Below are 21,851 nucleotides of genomic sequence, written 5' to 3'. Positions count from 1 at the left end.
TACTGTATTTGTATAGCATTTCCCCATGTCCACAGTCCTTCATATACTTTATCCTGTGTTTTTACTGGCATTTTATTCTATTTATTTATTTATTTATTTATTTACATTTATATACCGCCCCACAGCCGAAGCTCTCTGGGCGGTTTACAACAATTAAAAATAGTAAACATTAAAAGTATACAAAAATTAAAAAAAACATAAAAACAGTATAAAAACAACAGTATCCATTTAAAAACAACAATTCTGGGGTCCATTAAAACAAACTTCACGTTAAATGGTGTTAAAATGCCTGGGAGAAGAGAAAAGTCTTGACCTGGCACCGAAAAGATAACAACGTTGGTGCCAGGCGAGCCTCATCGGGAAGATCATTCCACAGTCAGGGGGCCACCAACAAAAAGGCCCTCTCCCTTGTTGCCACCCTCCGAGCTTCCCTTGGAGTAGGCACTCGGAGGAGGACCTTAGATGTTGAGCACAGTGTACGGGTAGGTTTATGTCGGGAGAGTCGTTCCATCAGGTATTGTGGTCCCAAGCCATGTAGGGCTTTATAGGTTAAGACCAGCACCTTGAATTGGGCTCGGAAACATATAGGCATTTATTTATTCCGTTGGGTGTGAATTGATGGAATTCCATCCCCCCCCCCCACCGTAAATATAATTCTACATTACTGCTTTTATTTTTAAAGAAGCTGAGAAGGAGCCGGTCACATGACCCAGAATACCGAGTCATAACTTGTGTGACAGCTAGAAGCTAGTGCTTGCTGCGAAATGTGAATTGTAGTCATGGCCTGCAAGAATTGCCCATCAATTTGTTTTCACACCTTTTCTAAGGTGTTCTGGGTTCTCTTGAGTGCAAATTAGAAAGCTGACAACCTAACGCTACAAAAAAGGTGCTTCCTTTGATAGTAATATAGGGAGAAGAAGGGGTCTGCTGCTCTTACCTGGCAAGATATTATAGCAATAGCAAGTATGCATTGTTTCCATATTCAAGCAGCACAAAGAAGATATTATTTTTGGCTACCTGATTCCCATTGACACAAGTTCATATGCGATGTAGGAACTATTGTTAAGTTAAAGCATCAAGATTTAAATAACACCTTCTTTGCCTTAAAAAAATGTTCTGTAGCCTAAACTATCTTTGTGGATGCCTCCGGGCCCATATATAGGGTTGTGTTGAGAGTGTTTCTTCTTCAAGAAAGAGGCTTCCTTCGACAAAATGACGCTTTCCGCTGGAGGAAAGGAAACTTTAGAATCCAACCCATCGGCTCTGAATGTGATGCTCAAGACAACAGTGCATATCCTGAGGGCAACTGAGGGCCAAACTAGTCTCAGCACCGTTCACGCAAGGCGCAATGTTGCTTTTAACATCAATTGCAGGTGCACCCTGCACATTTTGGATCAGGAACCAGCTGTTGGAGGTTTGACTCTTTTTCCCTTACCATTTTCCCCAATTAAAATCAACCCCTTGCAACCTGCTGTTTTCTCCATAGGGCAAAACATACAGCTCAGTAGGGGCTGGTGTCTTTAATTTCGATGGGGCTGTGAATCCGTTCTAGGTTTTAGCCAGAACTAGCCAGAACTCTACAGGAGCTATCCAAAGTGATGAACCCTATCCTCAAACTGGGGGATTAAGCACCTTGGATAGCTCCTTTATTAGGATAGTGCTGAAATTCCATTGCCTTGGTCAGTTCTGGTGGCAGGATGCAGCCCCCAGAGGGTTCAGGAGGGGGCAATGCAGCCCTGCAAATCCTCCAAAGTTTCCCAGGTCTGTCCTAGACCAAGAACTGTCAGCCAAGGCAATCCCTCATTAGTATTCTTCAGGGCTGCCTTCTCTGGCTCTTTTTCAGGGAACAACCTGCTAGCTTACAGTGCTAAAGGGCTGGAATGTGATCCGGGAGAAGAGAAAGAAAAACCCCTTAGCTGAGGTGTCTGTCCTTAATTTACTCCATCTTAGCAATTAGGCACTTTTCTCGCAATTATACTAAAATGCGCGTTTTGAATGTCCAGTCATTAAATGAAGCATTTAAGGCATTTGATGAACTGCAAAAGCTCAGGCCTTGTTCTCTCACCTCAAAAATCAAACTGCCAACACATTTAGAGGATGCTAAGAATGAGAAATGCCCATAGGGCCTGGGGATAAATCAAGGGATGGTGGAATTAATTGCATCTCCTCTCCTCCCTTCCCTTGCTGAAACTAACATTTGTTTCTGCCACTCCAGAAGTCGCAAAGAATGTGAGATGACTTTCTTCCTCCTCTCTAATGAATTCAGAAACAAAAATAATGGGGGGGGGAAAGACCAATAAGAAGGAAGAGATGTGGAATGGGGCATCAGTATAAGCAACACACTGCTCTCCCAGATAGGAGTATAAGCTTCTATTTCATTTTATTTATTTATTTATTACATTTCTATACCGCCCAATAGCCAGAGCTCTCTGGGCGGTTCACAAAAATTAAAAACATTCGAAGTATAAAACAACAGTATAAAACCATAATATAAAATACAGTATAAAAGCTCAACCAGATAAAAACATTTATCTGTTCTAAAATTTAGAATAGATTTATGGCAATCTATGCCCTTTGAATGCTTAGTGATCCGATGGGTGACAGAGGCACCCATAGAGCATACCTACATTAGTACACTTATCCAAATTAGCCTGTGCCCAGAAAGAACAAGGACTGGATGAGATCTCCATGGAGGAAGGGTTCACTGCTGGTTCCAGCACATACAGGAAGCAAGGGGAATCAGTGTACCCTGGTGGACATCACAAGGCTGCCACTCCAGAAGATGTTCCACTCATGGAGTCTACGGAGTCAAGGGACTAGATTAGGGGTTGGGTAACTAGAGGCCCTCCATGTATACTGGCCTACAACTCACATCAGCCCTAACTAGCATAGTCAACAGGGAGGGGTCATGGGAGCTGTAGACCAAAAGGACTACCAGTTGCTGGACTTGATGAAACCTGAGTAGCTACATATCCCAGGATTTGGTGGCAAGTCCAAGCTTAAAGCCAATTGAGACGATTACTTCTCTGTTGGCCAGAAGACACCTCCCATCAGAAAATAAGAGATTGCCCCACATTCACACTCAATTCAGCCCCAGGCAGCATGGCCAATGGTAATGGATGTTGGGACTTCGAGGCCAACAACATCTTGAGGGCTACCTCTGACCTACAGGACCGGAAGAGGTCTGTCTCTGAATTCCATTCGCTGGGAACCATGACTGGGAAGATGCTATTGTGCTCATAGGCCGCAGTGGGAAACAGTAGTGTGTCCTAGACAAGCCTTTGAGCTGATCCAGCAGGGCTCTTCTTATGTTCTTATGCCAGCTGAGTAAGAAATGGCATTCCACCATTCCTACTTAGAGGAGCATCTGTCCGATGAGAGTAGCACCTTCCAACCCTAACTAGACATATGGAAGGGGCCAGGCCAAAGGTATTTCTGGAATCCCCATTGGTATAGGTTAGTGGTAGAACCCATGCTTTGCATATAGGAGGTCACAGGTTCAGTCCTTGGCATCTCCAGGTAGAGGCAGAGCTGGAAAGGAATCCTGCGTGGAATCCTGTTCAGCTGCTGCCAGTCAGTGTTGACAATACTGGGAAAGAAAACTCAATGTTCTGATTCCATATAAGGCAGTCCTATTTAAAGGAAATGTCTTTGATGATTAATTCGGGTATAGAATTTGGTGTGTGTGTGTGTTTATGCACGTGTGCGTCAATGTCTGTAATGCCAACATCCCCTCTTTTAATACTTTCCTAAACACAAAAATCCTGCTGAATCTGAATTGTGATTGATATCTTTCAAATACATGAATGAGGGAAGGCAGGAAGCTATTTTAAAACAAAACAAAACCTGGCAATATCCCCAGCTGGATTCCGTTTCAATTAATCATACCCTTGGTGCCAAAAATATGAAAAATTAATCTTGACCAATGAGCTGGGGGAGAAAAAGATGGAATCATATTTTAGGTTGAACAAGCCAGACACATTTTTTTTTTTAAAAAAATAGATATCAAAATTCCTGGCACGCAGCAAGCTGAGGTTCCATTGAGAACCTTCACAGTCAAAAAATAAATAAGCCAAGACTTACACAAGCAAATAAATGCACAAGCAAAACCGTGCAGGTGATGTCTTGGCAATGGAGATACACTGGGCCAGGCAGTGCTGTGTGGACACAGTACTGACAAAAGGAAGAAGTATTTTAAGAACATAGGAAGGGCCATGGTGGATCAGACAAACGGCCCAGCTTGTTGAGTATTCGGTCTGCACAGCGGCCAATGAGATGTCAATAGGAAAACCCACAAGCAGGACATGAGTGCATCAGCACCCCTCGCTTATGTTTCCCAGCAACTGGTGTACGTACGAATACTACTTCTGATAGTGGAGGTAGCATATAGTTATCCTGACTAGTTAGGGATGATGCAGGTGTCTGCCTGGGTCTGGGAGTCCCCCGGCATCTGCCCTCCCAGATCATAAGAAGAGCCCTGCTGGATCAGACCAAGGGTCCATCTAGTCCAGCATTCTGTTCACACAGTGGCAAACCGGCTGTTGGCCAGGGACCAACAAGCAGGACATGGTGCAAAACCACCCTCTCACCCATGTCCCCCAGCAACTGGTGCACAAAGGCTTACTGCCTTGAATATGGAGATAGCACACAACCATCAGGGCTAGTAGCCATTGATAGCTTTCTCCTAAAGGAATTTGTCCAGCCCCCTTTTAAAGCCATCCAAATTGGTGGCCATCATTACATCTAGTGAGTTCCATAATTTAACTGTGCACTGTGTGAAGAAGTATTTCCTTTTATTTGTCCTGAATCTCCCACCAATCAATTTCATGGGATGGCCCCGGGTTCTAGTATTTTGAGAGAGGGAGAAAAATGTCTCCCCGTCCACATTCTCCATACCATGCATAATTTTGTACACCTCTATCATGTCTCCCCTTAGCCTCCCTTTTTCCAAGCTAAACAATCCCAGTTGATGTAACCTTCCCTCATAGGGGAGATGCTTCAGCCCCTTAATCATTTTAGTTGCCTTTTTCCACTTGAGCACCTGTGGCACATTTGTAGTCACACAGCCCAGCAAGCTTCTGGCAGCCATCCGCTCTCATCCAGAGCCTCCGTTGTACACAACCATGGAGGCTCCAGAAATTACATAAAGGCTGCTATAAAGGCCCCATTAATGGAGGCTCTATAAATGGCACATTTCCCATGTTCCCTAAATGGCCGCTGTAAAGGCCCCGTTTATGCAAGAGTAAAGGCGTGAACACTCTGTTTGCATCTTTACACTTGCGTAATGGGGCCTTTACAGCTGCCATTTAGGCAATAAGGGAAATTATGTAATTTCTGGAGCATCTATTGTTGCGCACGATGGAGGCTTCGGATGAGGGCGGACAGGCTTGCAATGTCATCTGAAGCTTGCTGAGCTGCAAAAGAAGCTTGCCTGTTGTCCCGCGAACAGTGGTGGGGCGAGCGTCTGATGAATTGGTTCCGGGTGAGTTTGCTCATCCCCGGCATGAATTTGTTTAATGCCTCTTTAAGCCGTTCAAGTTGGTGGCCATTGTTACATCTTGTGGTAGCGACCGCCATCGTTTAACAAAGTGTTGCGTGCGGAAACACTTTGTTTGATGTTTCCCGGATCTCCCACCAATCAGCTTCATGGGGTGACCCTATTGGGTCCTAGCATTATGAGAAAGGTTAAAAAAAGCCTCCCTACCCATTTCCCCACAGCATACATAATTCTCTAGGGAGGTTGTGGGCTCTCCCACACTAGGGGCTTTCAAGAGGCAGCTGGACAACCATCTGTCAGGGATGCTTTAAGGTGGATTCCTGCATTGAGCAGGGAGTTGGACACAATGGCCTTATAGGCCCCTTCCAACTCTACTATCCTACGATTCTATGATCTATGATTCCTGTAGTGGCAGGTTTCCAACATTTGATCTTCCAGCTGCTGTCTGAAATGCTACAGCCCAGTAACAAGTAGCATCACCAAATGATTCTACTTGTTGTCTGTTTTAGCTCTTAAAACCTTGTCCTAAGAAGGAAGTGCTGGGAGAGAGATGCGCCCAATGTGCTTTCTGTGCGCAGCCTTGCATTCCTATTGTTACCTGAAAAGAGTTTTATCTTGTGGCAAGCAGGAGGAGGAGGAGGAGCAGGAGCTCTGCTGCAGTATCAAACGTGAGGGCATTTCAAGGACAGCTGGGCGAGCCTTGAAACACCAGCGACGGGGGCTTTTCTCTTTTGCTCGCGACCCTTCCTAACACGCGTCAAGAATAGAAGGCAGCTGTTAGAACGGGTGGCATGAAAAGTCAATTTTACAGGAGGGGCGGGTGAATCAGCTTTGCTTTCTCCCACATTCGCAGGCTGTTGTAATTGTTTTGTTTCTTGGTTCGTTGATTCTTATAAGAAGTGAACCGAAACAAAATTCTACACCCATCTACACTAGCCAAATCGAATAGATACAACTACTCTCAGCATGAAGAAGACCACAATGTACCTGTTTGCATACACTGTGGTCTTGAAGATGAGCCTGGTAGAATAAAAAAAAAGTGATAGCTAGCCCTAATCCCACAGTAAGATGGTTGGATTCAACTTCAGACGTTTAAGGGGTCCATATCTTTGGGTGGAGAGCGCTCCTTACACTTGCATGAAGTGACCCAAGAGTTCTTCTTGTTCTCATTTTTCTTTTTCCATTAAAAGAAGCTAAACCACTGCTTTAAGTGGAGGCTTCCTGGGCTCGGCAGCCTCACTAGCCATTTCTTTAAAAATATGTGCTACAATGGCCCTGGGAACAATGCTGTGTGATAATCTGTGTGGTTTCCAGAGCTGTTCCAGGGGTTGGGAGCGCAGGGGGAGAAAGATGGGGGAATGCCCTTCAGCCCGAACAGGTGACATCAACTGTTGTAGATCGCAAGCTGAATAGGAGCCAACAGTGTGATATGGCTGCAAGAAAGGCAAATGCTATTTTGGGCTGCATTAATAGAAGTATAGCTTCCAAATCACGTGAGGTACTGGTTCCTCTCTATTCGGCCCTGGTTAGGCCTCATCTAGAGTATTGTGTCCAGTCCTGGGCTCCACAATTCAAGAAGGACGCAGACAAGCTGGAGCGTGTTCAGAGGAGGGCAACCAGGATGATCAGGGGTCTGGAAACAAAGCCCTACGCAGAGAGACTGAAAGAACTGGGCATGTTTAGCCTGGAGAAGAGAAGATTGAGGGGAGACATGATAGCACTCTTCAAATACTTAAAAGGTTGTCACACAGAGGAGGGCCAAGATCTCTTCTCGATCCTCCTAGAGTGCAGGACACGGAATAACGGGCTCAAGTTAAAGGAAGCCAGATTCCAGCTGGACATCAGGAAAAACTTCCTGACTGTTAGAGCAGTACGACAATGGAACCAGTTACCTAGGGAGGTGGTGGGCTCTCCCACACTAGAGGCTTTCAAGAGGCAGCTGGACAGCCATCTGTCAGGCATGCTTTAGGGGGGATTCCTGCATTCAGCAGGGGGTTGGACTCGCTGGCCTTGTAGGCCCCTTCCAACTCTGCTATTCTATGATTCTATGATAATAAGGAAGAGTTGAAGGGCAGGTGACTCTAGGCATTGGCAATGGGCCAAAATGCAGGGGCTGGGCTCAGAATCACCCAACAATACTGACGACTGATGCTGGCCCTGTATTCGGTTGCCCTAGGAACATCCTCTGTAAAAAAGGATGTATGGCCACCCTATGCATAAAAGCCCTCCCCTGCCAGAAAATCGTCATCATCATCATCATCATCATCATCATCATCATCATCATCATCATGTCATGATCGTTGATGTGGTTCCAGAAGTACAAGTTAAAGAACAGCACAAAAAGAGTCCTGATGGACTCAATCATATGTGGAATCATTTCAAGGTGGCCATTTGCGGTGTTTATTTCAGCCTGCACACACACATCGGTAATAATGATGGGAGTAATGATGCAGGTTTGCTGGCGCAACTAAATGCTGCAGCAAACTCTGGAATGTGTTTTAGAAATGTTTGCAGATGAATCAGATTTAAGGAGGAGGATCACAGGACTAAGCAATGCAATGGAGCGATAAAGGCACAGAGTGATGGAAAACTGGTTTCCCCTCAACCAGCTCTCACATAGTTGGGATTAGGGGAAAGAGCTTCTGTGTTAGAAGATGTTCCTGTCAGACATATTTGAGCCCTGTCTCCTCCCATTGTCGAAATTGAAAGGCGCACATTGGCATGATCAAGCCTTGATAACCAATATACTAATAGCAAACTCATTCTTTGGGCTCATCTACACCAAGCAGGATATTCCACTATGAAAGCGGTATATAAAAGGCAGGAGCCACACTACTGCTTTATAGCAGTATTGAAGTGCATTGACAACTGTTGGGGGCCATTGACACATGCCATATGCCACTTTCATACCACTTTCACAGTGTTATATCCTGCTTGATGTAGATGTGTCATGTGTTCCAACAGTTGTCAGTGCACTTCAATACCGCAATAAAGCAGTTGCGTGGCTCCTGTCTTTTATATACCACTTTCATACCACTTTCATAGTGGAATATCCTGGTTGGTGTAGATGAGCCCTCTGATTGTGTGCAACGGGGAGGCACAGTGGTGTAGCGGCAAATTTGGAAGTGTGGGAGGTCCCAGGGCATGGTCTGAAGTGGAGGCTGATGAGGCAACCAGCTTGCTCAAGCTCAGTAGCTCTGGGTCTGGTCAGTCCTTGGAGGGGAGACCACCTGAGAACCACATGTAGCCACCTTGAGTTTCATGATGGAAGAAGGGTGGGATATAAATGTAATAAATAATATCATGATAGTCCCCATAGCCACGCCTCCAAAGGAGAGTCCCAAAACGCCAGCAGCTGTGTCGATCTGCATCAACAAACCAGTTCTAGCAGTTCTCACGAGCAGGTCTGTTGTACAGTGAAGGGGTCTTAATTGCCCATTCCAAGCCACCCCCCAAAATACTTTGCACCACCACAGGGAATATATTGTTGTTGGGAAAATGTATTTCCCTCCCCAGCTACTGGGAGAATGGCAGCTCAGCTAGGAGGGAAGAGGGAAGTCGAGGGTGATATGGCAAATGAAATCAGCGGCCCTGAAAATCAAAAAGTGCCGGGGCTGTGTCCCTGTGAGGCCTGGCCCACTACACCATTGGGGAGGTATTATTGGGCTCGTAGGGAAATCCTGGGTTAGGAGCAGTACAAAAGAAAACCCTATAGAAATGAAATCCTTTACTGAGCTTGATCAGCAGCTACCAAATGCTGAGTGCCGGTTGCTGGGGGAAACCCAGAAAATGAAGGAGAAATGGGAATGGAATGGCATATCCTAGAAACAGGCATGGCTGGCTGGAGCCTTGAACAGGAACATTCCACACCAGTGGAGGTTAGTGGCTCTGATTCCAGTGCGGCTGTGAATCCATTCTGGGTTACAGTCCGAACCAACTAAAATTCTAAAGGAGCCATCTAAAGTTCTGAACCCTATCCACCAAAACAGGTCCAGCGCTTTGAACAGTTCCTACAGAGTTCTGGCCGGTTCCGACTGAAACCCAGATTGGATTCACAATCCCACCGAAATCGGAGCCACCAGCCTCCACTGATCCACACTGCAACATTTTGTTGCAAGACTCACTTGTGAATTCATCATCTACCTACCGGTGAGGTCGTGGCTGGGCCAAGAACCCAGCTCGCAGGCTTTGCACGTGTATTCATCAAAGACAAATTCGTTTTCTTTACATCGTGTGCAAGTCCAGCAGCAACTGACTTCTCCTTTGCGGATAACCTAGGAAGAACGTATGACAACATTCACACTTAAAAACAAACATTTTGCTTCATACACTGCCTTATTTATTTATTTTTTAAAGAACAAGCCAAAGCTTCCCATAAACTGAAACCCCTCACCAGTTCCGTTTTCAACAGGCACCAAAATTGAGGCCCACTTTTGGCTCCTCCTGCACCTCAAAATATTTTATCATGTTCGTTGACAACCGTCTCTAGCAAAATACAATTATCTGTGATAATTTGACATTGCACCCTTACGTAGCATCTGCATGTCCCATGGATTGCTGCCTTGGGTGGGATGGGGGTGGGGGTGACAGCCTGCCCGTGGTGTTGAGTGGACCTCCAGGTTGTGCAACTGAAATCCCTGACTCTGCCATTTCAGTGATGCCACCTATGCAGAGCTGGCCCTTCCATTAGGCAGATTGAAGCCGTCGCCTCTGGTGGTAAGAGGCAGCAGCAAGGAGAGAGCTCTGGGCCATGTGGCCTGTTCTGCATCCCCATTGCCTGTGCTGAAGCAAGATTCAACACCTTGAGTCAGCTTTTGTATGTGGAATGGGAGGGCCCCCAGTCTTGGCCTTTGTCCCAGGCAGCAAAATGTCTTGTTCTGGCATGGGGGTGGCATAACTGACCAGCTGGCATGTGGCCCAAAGCTCTATTCATTCTGCCAGAGACGTCATAATGGACGAGCAAGGCACCCACCCATGAACGAATATGCCAGAAGGACCCCCAGTGATGGACAGCTTCTCCAGCCCCCCACTCCAAACCTGGAGTTGGGTCTACCAGGAACCATGGGGAATGGTATAGCAAGTCCTCTTTTTACAAGTCCCACCACATCACTATAGCTAATCAAATAAGATCTGGGAGGATCTCTTCTCGATCCTGCCAGAGTGCAGGACGCAGAATAACAGGCTCAATTAAAGGAAGCCAGATTCCAGCTGGACATCAGGAAAAACTTCCTGACTGTTAGAGCAGTACGACAATGGAACCAGTTACCTAGGGAGGTCGTGGGCTCTCCCACACTAGAGTGATTCAAGAGGCAGCTGGGCAACCATCTGTCAGGGATGCTTTAGGGTGGATTCCTGCATTGAGCAGGGGGTTGGACTCGATGGCCTTGTAGGCCCCTTCCAGCTCTGCTCTTCTATGATTCTATGATCCTCCATGAATTTAGGAACACAGGAAGCTGCTTTACATCAAGTCAGACCATTGGTCCATTGCTCCCAGTATTGGCGACACTGACTGGCAGCAGTGGTTCTCTGGGATTTTAGGCAGGATTCTTTCCCAGCCCTACTTAGAGATGCCGGGGGTTGAGCCTTGAACCTGTCGCAAACCATGAGCTACAGGACCTCTCCAACTTGTGAAATCCTTTTTAAAGCCTTCTGGGCTAGTGACCATCACCACCTCTTCTAGTCCTTAGACCTGGGAACAATGATATATGATCATCTGTGTTGTTCCCAGAGACATTCCTGGGGGGAAGATGGAGCTGTTCATGTGTGTGGGGGGCATCCTTTAATTGATCAGAAATGCCCTTGGGAAAGATGCTACGTCATCACATAGCATTTTCCTAGGGACCAGGTCCGGGTAGTAGTCACAAAATACATTCCGGACATTTATTTACCTTGATATCTCCTTTGTCACAAGGTTCACTGCAAACGGATCTGAGGACAGAACTTTTCTTTGACCAAATCTCGTCATCGTCCATTTTCAGTTCACCATTGTCCCAACTGCCGACGTTGATATAGTCAAAGTAGTCCTTCCCCATTTTCTTAAAATTCATGATCTCGTACCTTTTCAAACAAAAAAGAGAGGAATTGCTCCATTGAGTTGATCACAAAGCTGATGGCACACTTGTCATGATTTTTTTAAAAATAAAATAAAATAAAAGATGTTAATAGTTAAAGGCTGCAATACGGAAAAGAGTTCCTTGATGTCAGGCTCAAACTATGAAACTCAGTTCTCCTGGACACTGTGCATATGATGCTTACATTTAAGAACGTAAGAAGAGCCATGCTGGATCAGACCAAGGGTTCATTTATTTCAGCATTCTGTTCACACAGTGGTGCTATGGGAGGAAGTGATCCCTCAGATATTCAGGACTCAACTTACATAGGGCTTTCAGAGTAATCACCAACACTGAGTTGTGCCCAGAAGCAAATGGCCCATCAATGCATCTGTTGTAGGATTGGTGTAACATGATCCTATATACGTCTGCCCAACAACATCCTTATAGCTGCATTCTGGACCAACTGATAGATATAAATTCCAGTAGAAACAACTGCAGTGCTAGACTAATATAGCCATAGGAGCCAAGAAGCTGATTGGTGGGAGATCCAGAACAAATAAAAAGAAGTACTTCTTCACACAGTGCATGGTTAAACTATGGAATTCGCTACCCCAAGATGTCGTGATGGCCACCAATTTGGATAGCTTTAAAAGGGGGATGGATACATTCCTGGAGGCAAAGGCTATCAATGGCTACTAGCCCTGATGGTCATGTGCTACCTCCAGTATTCGAGGCAGTAAGCCTGTGTGCAACAGTTGCTAGGGAGCATGGGTGGGAGGGTGCTGTTGCACCATGTCCTGCTTTGTGGGTTCCTGGTTGACAGCTGGTTGGCCACTGTGTGAACAGAGTGCTGGACTAGATGGACCTTTAGTCTGATCCAGCATGGCACTTCTTATGTTCTTATGATACTGGGGATTCTGAGGGGCCATAGGATACTGGGAATTCTCCCGTCCGAGGTCAGAGATAGTACTCTGACCTCAGGAGGGGGAAATCAGAAATTCACTCCAATCCTCCTCTGCCTCACTCCCAGCATGGAAAGAACCATGTCAGCTGCCCTCTGAGGTTGGAAAAGTGAGCCACAGAGGGGGAAAGGAGGGTTGGTGGTTGGGGAGGGTAGGAGGATGGAGAGACAAAGATATGAACTATCCTGAGACCTCACCAGCCTCCTTCCCTCCCCCTCTGAAGCTCCCCAGCTAGATGGGCAAAAAGCCCATCTAGCAAAATAATGCAGGATGGGAGGATGGGCAATGAAGACTGCCTTTGCCACTCATCCCACCCTGTACTGTATGATCAGAAGCCTGTGAGTCTGGGGACTTCCATTCATTGAAAATGCAGTCGGTAGGGATTAAAATGTATTTACTGGTATTCCACGGAGTTGCCATTTTGTAAGGCTAGGTATTGCTCGGCCTCAGTAAGCACACCAAGCGGATTCCAGCATCCCTGTAGCAACTTGTGACCTTCCAGATGTTGTTGGATTGCAAATCCAATGGTCTCTCACCCTTGGCTGTGTTATCCAGGGCTGATGGGAGTTGCAGCCCTACAACATCTGGAAGGCCACAGTTGCCCACCTCAGTCCAATACCAATGTGAGCTTGGAGATCCCCTGAATCTATCTGTCCAGTTGTCTTGGCCAAGTTGACTCACTGCTTGGGCTCAGGCAAAGCATAATCAGGTATGAAGGAGGCCACGGCATTGTGAACCCATGCACGGCACCCACGAGCCTTCCTAATCACTTTATTCAGTTTAATCCAGCTCTGACCACAAGATAGGAGGAGATAGGAAGCTGCCTTATACTGTGTCACACCATTGGCCCATCTTGCCCAGTATTGTCAACACTGACTGGCAGCAGTTCTCCAGGGTTTCAGTCAGGATATTTTCCTCACTTTACCTGGAGAAGCCAGGGATCAAACTGGGGACCTTCTGCGTGCAAAGTAGGTGCTCTATCCCACTGAGCCACGGTTTGAGCTGCCTGACCATCTTGGCTAAGAGCCACCATGACTTTCTCGCTTGCACGGAGCTGCCCAGGCCTTCTATACGCTTCGGAGACCACAGGCGTTTACAAGAGTTCATTAAAAGTGCAATTTGAATGCACAACCCTTTCAGATGACTGGGGGTTGAAGTGGCTGTCGCTAGAGCTGTAGTTTGGTAACCATTTGCCTCACAAACTGAGACTCAGTGTATTAGGTGGTGTAAGTGAATTTCACTTGAAAGCCTTTGTCTCCCCCATCCTTTGAAAACGAAGAGGGAGCTAGCTCAGCCGAAACTTGGAGGAGTTGATTGTCTGGAGCCCAGAAGGAGAATAATATGATAGAGGTGAGACCTTCTCCGGGGCATTCATCACAGAAAGAAAGAAAGAAAGAAAGGCTGAGATGAGTGGAGAATTTCTTTGACTGCCTGCCAAGGAAGAAGCTTAAGGCTTTGATGTCCTCTTGAAGTGCTCCGAAGCATTTACTGACAGAGGTTCTCTGTCAACCAACTAATTCATATTCAATTTCCAAAACACATAAGTATGATTTATGCATCTGGGGACTCTCTGGAAAAGCCGGTCAGCTCGATCCAGCGGAGGCTGGTGGCTCCAATTTCAGGAGGGCTTTGAATCTATTCCGGGTTTCGGTCAGGTCCAGACGGAACTCTAAAGGAGCTAGCCAAGGTTCTGAAACCAGTTTCCAAAATAGCTGCGTCATCCTGGATAGCTCCTTTAGAGATCTGGATGGTGTGGGGACTGCGTTGATGGCAGCGCATTGGCACCGAAAGCCCTCAGACTCCTGCATTTGTACTCCTTCGCGTTGACACCAAGTGAAGGAGAAAGGTGGGGGTTTATATCAATGGGAAGGGGGAGCTGCATTGCTGCGTCTTCTCAAGCCACCAGGGCAAGATCTGCCTACGCTGCAGGAAAACAGGAATTGATGAAACCATTTCTGCTAGGTGCTCCATTACCCCCTTGCCAGTGGCACCCTCAAGGTCTGCATGCCAGCAATGAGCAGAACATCTCCACCGGACAAGGGATGGACCTTCAGCCAATTGGAGAGTGATCAAACAGGGCCCTGCCAGCCCTATTTGTTCATTGTTGCGGTCGCAGGGTGAGGAGGCGTTCCAGCGGCCATTCAGCCCAACCCCTCCTCCCTGTCTTGGCTGTTGATGGCCAATCAGGGGTCGCCATTGGCTGGAGCAAGGTGACAGATGGCAAATGCGCGTTGACGCCTTGCTCACAGCAAAAAGTCAGAGTAAGTCCCTGAATTTTTTAAACTGGAGCTTCGGGGGAATGCCCTGGGATGGCTTCGCGATAGCTGATGCATCATATAAATGACACAGCGCCACTGTGGATCCATCCTGGGGCTTTCCCCTCATCAAGACAAACCCTTGGAAGAAGAGTCATAGCTCCTGTAACTGGAGAACTGGACCAATAACAGTAAGATAAGAAACCTGGAAGAACCTACCCGTACACTACGCTCAACATCTAAGGTCCTCCTCCGAGTGCCTATTCCGAGGGAAGCTCAGAGGATGGCAACAAGGGAGAGGGCTTTTTCAGTGGTGGCCCCCCCCAATTTTGGAATGATCTCCCCAAAGAGGCTTGCCTGGCACCAACATTGTTATCTTTTCAGTGCCAGGTCAAGACTTTTCTCTTCTCCCAGGCGGTTAACAACATATGCTGTTTTTTTTTAAAATGACCCCAGAATAGTTGTTTTAAATGGACATTGTTGTTTTTATGCTTTTGATGGTTTTACATTTTTATATATTTGTTTTTAATGTTCACTGTTTTTAACTTTTATAAACCGCCCAGAGAGCTTCGGCTATGGGGTAGTATATAAATGAAATAAATACATAAATAAATACACAGTCCAGTGAGCTTGGTTGTTATATAGCCCTATTGCTCATAAGGTTGTATGTGCTGTGTGTGTGTACATCTATTCAGATTTTTTTAAAAAAAATATATCCTATTGACATTTTTCTTCATTAAAATTATAAGCACTGTTATTTGAAATTTTCTGACTCCTTTTTGGGATGCCCGCTCCGTACCTATTAGCCAAAATTCACACCATCAAAAGCAGATATCTGAGATCTACAGATTTTTAAGTCTGGTTTGGTGGAGACAGCCAGAGAAATAAAGATTTCCACTTGGCGGCCATGGAAAAAGCACAGGAAGGTAAGAGCAAAAGCAAGTGCAAACACACTATTTTGCCTGTTTTCTTTCCCATGCATGGAACAGTGTGCTGTTGGTCCGTGATATACATTTTGACGCCGTCCAGGTTGGTGGCCATCACTACATCCAATGGTAACAAATACCCTAGTTTACCTATGTACCTGTTTGAAAAGGTATTTCATTTTATCTGTCTTGAATCTCCTACTGCCAGCTTCATTGGACGACCATGGATTCTAATACTATGAGAGGGGGGAAAACTATCTTTCCACAGTACACATAATTTTATACAGCCCCAAACATTGTAACCTTTCCTTGCTTCAGCTCTTTGACCATTTTTTTGCCCTTTTCTGCATCTTTTCTAGCTCCGCAATCTCTCTCTCTCTCTCTCTTTTTGGTTCTTGTAATGCTTTTTGAAATATTTACAACTGATTACCATGGATATCCTCTTAGGATGACTAAGTCTAAATCCAACCCATAAACTCCAATGGCTATGATTAAAACTTTGAATAATTAACAAGATAATGCATTCCATGTTTTCTGGATCGATTAAATATTTACGTTACCGTCCTGGTGAGTCTCCGTTTTCGTCAAATGTGATCATGTCCCCAGAAACCCCAGTGAAGTTGGCCTTCATAAGAGAATCCAAAAGTTTCCGTCCATCAATCGGTTTCATGGCATCACAAAGACCTGCGTAGCCTGGGCACAATGCCACCTGCATGTTATGGAGGCCATATGCCATGGAGTATATTGCATTAATCACAAACCCCATCTTAGAATCTTGGACATGTTGCATCTCTAAGGTCAAATTACCTGTTGAGAGAAATTACATGTTTTGTAATTGTCAGCATTTTCAAGTTAACAAAATATACATTCAATTGTATATTAATTATAGTCTCTCTCAACCCTTTTTTGGAATTTTGGATTATCAATATATATAAAATGCTAAGGAGATGCATGGCAATGTGTGGTACACAGGTTCCAAGCTATGGCATGCTGGAGGTTCCGAACTATGAGAAGAACTTTGTACGCTGGAGATTCCAAGCTATGAGAAGAACTTTGTGTGGCTAAGCAACAGGATATATAAACACAGATTGGAGTGGCTGGGAATGGGAGGGAGTGGCTGGGAGAGGGTGACCTCAGAGAGGAGGTCAAGTGGCTTGCTGGCATGTACGCAAGCCTCAGGTAAGTCCCACAGATTGGAAGATGGGAGTGGAGGGAGGGGAGTGGCTGGGAGGGGGAGTTCAATGAATGCCTGCTCAGCCTCGCACCCAGTTTTTCTGGGTGCCTGCAGAAAAGCTGGAAAAGTACGATACTGAGCAATGAGGTCCAAAGTGCCAAAGGAGGGTTGATATATATATATATATATATATATATATATATATATATATATATATATATATATATAATGCTGCAGGTTTTCTTTGAGTCCAGATATGAACATTCACTCTTCCATCAGGTCAGCAACAAAGCCACCGTTATTTTCACGGAAGTCATCCCACGGGTTTCGTCGATAAGTGGCTGCAAACCAAGTTGCTGGCATCTCAACAAAGATGTTAGTTAAAAAGAACAGTTGGAAGAAAATGTTCCCTGGCATATTAGCTGCGAAGAACCAAGAAATTTCCCTGCCACCAAAAATATTACCATGACGACGAAATGTTGTGAGATTGCCGGAGTAGCAGGCCAATGTCAAAGCACGCGTTTTTGAAGTTGCGCCATGCCATGGCTTGAAAGCTGTTGAGCACAACCCATTTCTGTTGAAAACTGTGGGAGCTGCTTAGTACACAAGGACCTTTTAGGGACAAAGGCCACTAGAAGTAATTCCAAATGGAACTCACCCACACCTCCCACTGGAAGTTCATGAATAGTGTTCAGCTGGAAAGGAAAGTGTTGTGTTTTGTTTGGCCAAAGAAGCTATTCAAGCCCTACGGTCAACCTGAAAAAAATAGCTTGATGTAACCCCGCATCAATTTATGCTGGATCCCCGTATGTTCCAGCTACCTTATTTACCAGGGATGAACCTTTCCTCAGGAAACCACTGTCTCTAATGTTGCCTTTTGTGGAGCCCTTGTTATAATTTTTTGTCAGTTCCTTAGAGCTGCCACTCTTATTGGTCGAGCGACTGATTTACTTACTATTGATTATAGAATGGATAAACCGCTCCACATCAAGGGATACAAAGTACAAAAAAGTGAGAATAAAAGCAAATAGACAATTCTTCAAGGGTCAGCAGCTTTGTTGGGTTTTCTGGAAGTGAAATCTTGGAGGGGAAAGTGGATGTTTTCTCCTTCTCTCCGTTTCTGATTGAAGTCTTCCCAGGCTCACAGAGATGTAGCCCACATCATACCACCCACACCCAAGAGGGAGGAATCGGCAGACTTGAGGTAACCCCAGGTTTGCAGGAATACAACAACATTTGAGATGCCCCATCCCTCTGGAAGGATGGGGACCAGCATTCTGTTCACACAGTGGCCAACCAGGGGAAGTCTACACACCGTTCCGAAGGCGCCCCAAAGCCACTTGAGGGCGCCCTGAAAACGCTTGTGTAGTATGTACCTTAATCGTCCCCAGAAGAGGCGGAGGAGGAGGTGTGTGTGTGTGTGTGTGTGTGTGTGTCGCCTGAGCAGCCCTGAGCGAGAGCGAGGAGGACAATGGATCGCGGAATTCAAAGGAAGACAGGAGAGAGAGAGAGAGAGAGAGAGAGAGAGAGAGAGAAATCCCTCCCCGCGGGAAAGGCCGGGACGCAACTCGCGCCGCCACCGCCTCTTCCTCCCCTTCGCCCTCCGCTGCCAGCAACAGTTTGCCTCGTGTGTCCGTGTGTGTGTGTGTGTGTGTGCGCGCGTGTCTCCAGCCTGCTTCCTCTGCCACCCCCTTCCACGCAGCCACTTGGTGTGGCTGGGGATCTCCCCCGCGCGCGATCCTTGGAGAGGCAAACTCCTTGGAGAGGCAAACTATGGAAGAAGCCGCCGCCCCCCCCCTTTCCTCGCCCTTCGGAACGCCGAAGCACGCCTCCTCCTCCACCTCTTCTGGGGACGATTAAGGTACATAGTACACTAGCGTTTTCGGGGCGCCCTCAAGTGGCTTCTGGGTGCCTTCGGAACAGTGTGTAGACTCCCCCCAGCTGTTGACCAGGAACCCGAAAGCAGGACACGAGTGCAACAGCACCCTCCTGCCCATTTCCCCCAGCAAGTGGTGTACATAGGGTGACTGCCTCTCCTTCTAGAGGTAGCATACATCTCCATCTGAACTAGTAGCCGTTGATAACCTTCTCCTCCCGTAATTTGTATAACCCCCTTTTAAAGCCATGAAAATTGGTGGCCCTCACTACAACTTGTGGTAGTGAATTCCATAGCTGAATTATTCACTGTGTGAAGAAGTCCTTCCTTTTATCAGTCCCGAATCGCCCACCAATCATCTTCATGGGATGACCCCAGGTTCTAATACTATGGGAGAGGGAGAAAAATGCCTTCCTATCTACTTTCTCCACACCATGGATAATTTTGTTCACCTCTTTCTGTTTTTATGCATATATATATATATATATATATATGTGTGTGTGTGTGTGTGTGTGTGTGTGTGTGTGTGTGTGTGTGTGATGCGTTGCTGTTGGTCTCAAATTTATAGTATGTTTTAGAGTCTTTCCACCCTGGCATCCTTTGGATGAAGGCTGTTTTAAAAATATTTTAAATATAAATAAATAAATAAATAAATAAATAAATAAATAAATAAATATGACATAAGAGCAAAACAGGAGGGATCTAGTGTGTGGTGTTGCTATAATTTACTCAATTAAGTGAAGGAAGTTAAGCCAGATGCCTGTGGGGAAAGCCTCACACAATTTACAATACTGATGTGTTAGATCACAGGGAGGAACTTAGCACTGATTTGTATCAAAGGAGCGGACATCAGAGGATTGGTGGGGGGTGGGGGAAGGCAGGGTCGTGGTTTTTTTGTTATGCCAAGAAGCCACCTGGGCAGTCAGTGAGGATGACTCAGCCGGCCCCCACAACGAGTACGTGGAGGTGAGTCTGCCAGTCCCTAGTCACCACCATAGAAGACAGGATCAAGATTCAAAAAGATTTACATGGGCTGGAACACTGGGCCAAATCTAGCAAGATGAGATTCAACAAAAATAAACACAATTTTTACAATTAGGTACAAAAAAACCCCAAAGACACAAGCGTAGCTTGGTGGGAGAGTGCTGTTGCACCATGTCCTGCTTGTTCATCCCTGGCCGATGGCTGGTTGGCCACTGTGTGAACAGAGTGCTGGACTTGATGGACCCTTGGTCTGATCCAGCAGGGCTCTTGTTGTATTCTTATGTAGCACTACACGTGAACAGGTGTCTTAGTGGATCACAAAGTGGATATGAGCTAGCACTGTGATGTACCCTATTTCTTCAATTCTAAGACACACTCCCCCCCCCCCCCATATAAACATCTCTAAAAATGGGGTGCGCCTTAGAATCGCGGGCGTGTCTTAGGGTTTTTTTTTCTGTTGGTGGTACTGAAATTAGTGTGCGTCTTACAATCGACGGCGTCTTACAATAGAAGAAATACGGTAGTAATTATGGAATCAAACACAATCTTGGACTAAATTAACAGAAGCATGTTTTAAATTGGATACTGTTGTTTTTATACTGTTGTTTTTATGTTTCTTTTGGTTTTTTAAATTTTGTATACTTTTTTATGTTTACCATTTTTAACTGTTGTAAACCGCCCAGAGAGCTTCGGCTATGGGGCGGTATATAACTATAATAAATAAATAAATAAATAAATTAGCATAGTGTCCAGATCAAGGGAAGTAATAAGCTCCATTCAGCCATTCACCTGAATATGTGAGGGCTTAAAATGAGTAGAGCAATGGAGCCATGCACATTGGCCCCTTCCCATCAGTTCATACTCTGCCAGGTCGAGTTGACAAAGTCCGAAAGGGAGTTCTACTTGTGTTCGCTTGAATGCGAGTAGAACTTTCAACAAGTTGTTATAGTGGTTTTAAAGGTATGTGCATTTTGCATATTGCTGTGGTTTTTAATTTTGGTATATTGTTTTTAAGTGTTTTTCTCTTACATGAACCGCCCAGCGGTGTACAAATGCAAATGCAATAAATAAATAACATAATTAGAACCCAGACGAGGTAGTACAGCAGGCTGCTTCAGGATATGGTTGGTTTTCTCTTCACTGGAGGTATTTTAGCAGAGGCTGGGTGGCCATCTGACTGGCTGTGGCTGTGCCCTGCAGTCCAGAGCCTGCATTGAGCAACAGGTTGAACTAGATAGATCTCGCAGGTACTTTCCAACTCTATGATTCACCTGGCAGAATCTGAAGGGGCCCTTATGCCCCCCCCATTCCTTTCTGCCCCATCGATACCCTCCGGCAAGTGGTGGGTCCTACCAATTCCATTGCGTGGGTGGGACCCACCACTTACGCAAGAGAGATTTAATGCTTCTTAGGGGAAGCCCCCAGATGAGTGGAAATGCTCATATCAGGAAGGAGGCAGGTCGACGGAGCTCCCATATGTGAGCTCCACCAACCTGCAACCTTCTGGAAACTAGCATTTTTGTGCTCATTCTGGGTTGCCCCAGACGCACCAATTCACTGTTGCGCAAGCGGTAGGTGCTGCTCGCACAACAGAATTGGCAGAGCGCAAGGGAATTGATGGGGACGTAAGCACCCTGTTGGATTGTGCCCTATGAAATACAAGATCACTGCAGCACACAGGGCCTGTCTTTTTAGGTTGTTGTTGCTGCTGTTGTTGTTGCAGAAGGCCATACTGTTCCCCCAAGAGGTTCCCCCCTTTTCTTCAAGCCCATGAACATGTTTTACAGAAGACCGCAAAGAGTGGATTTGCTGCAGTACTTTTTCAAACTAGCAAAAGTGTCAGGAACTGAACGTGTCCTTGCAGCAGCTCCACAATGAAAAACCGGCTTGCGTAGACAGAAGTAGCATCTCATCAATTCAGATCCAACACCTCCTCCCCAACACCCCATAGACAAGCCATGAGAGTACCGCAATGTTCCATGGAGCCAACGTCCTCCCACAAATTTCTGCAAAGCCAAAGTTACGCACATTACGAACTATTTATTTATTTATTTATTTAGGAGAAGGCGGGCAGCTGTGGGATTGTTGAAATGCTGCTGCTGTTGAAAGTCTGCACACGTCAAT

The 21,851-nt window shown here is 45.9% G+C and overlaps 1 protein-coding gene across 2 annotated transcripts in view; it reads right to left on the bottom strand.

The window, feature by feature from the left end:
- Window positions 1-21,851, bottom strand: part of GRM5 (glutamate metabotropic receptor 5) — a 286,384-nt gene that overhangs the window by 34,367 nt on the left and 230,166 nt on the right. For both annotated transcript variants that reach the window (XM_063127180.1, XM_063127181.1), the window contains exons 5-7: window positions 16,254-16,500; window positions 11,386-11,554; window positions 9,645-9,771 (exon numbers count right to left, since the gene is read on the bottom strand). In XM_063127180.1, the coding sequence (XP_062983250.1) occupies window positions 9,645-9,771; window positions 11,386-11,554; window positions 16,254-16,500 (543 nt within the window). The remainder of the gene's footprint in view (window positions 1-9,644; window positions 9,772-11,385; window positions 11,555-16,253; window positions 16,501-21,851) is intronic.

The sequence above is a fragment of the Elgaria multicarinata genome, chromosome 5, assembly GCF_023053635.1.
Source record: "Elgaria multicarinata webbii isolate HBS135686 ecotype San Diego chromosome 5, rElgMul1.1.pri, whole genome shotgun sequence".
NCBI lineage: Eukaryota > Metazoa > Chordata > Lepidosauria > Squamata > Anguidae > Elgaria > Elgaria multicarinata.
The sequence above is the reverse complement of the archived record's forward strand: the minus strand, read 5'-3'. Positions and strand labels throughout refer to the sequence as shown.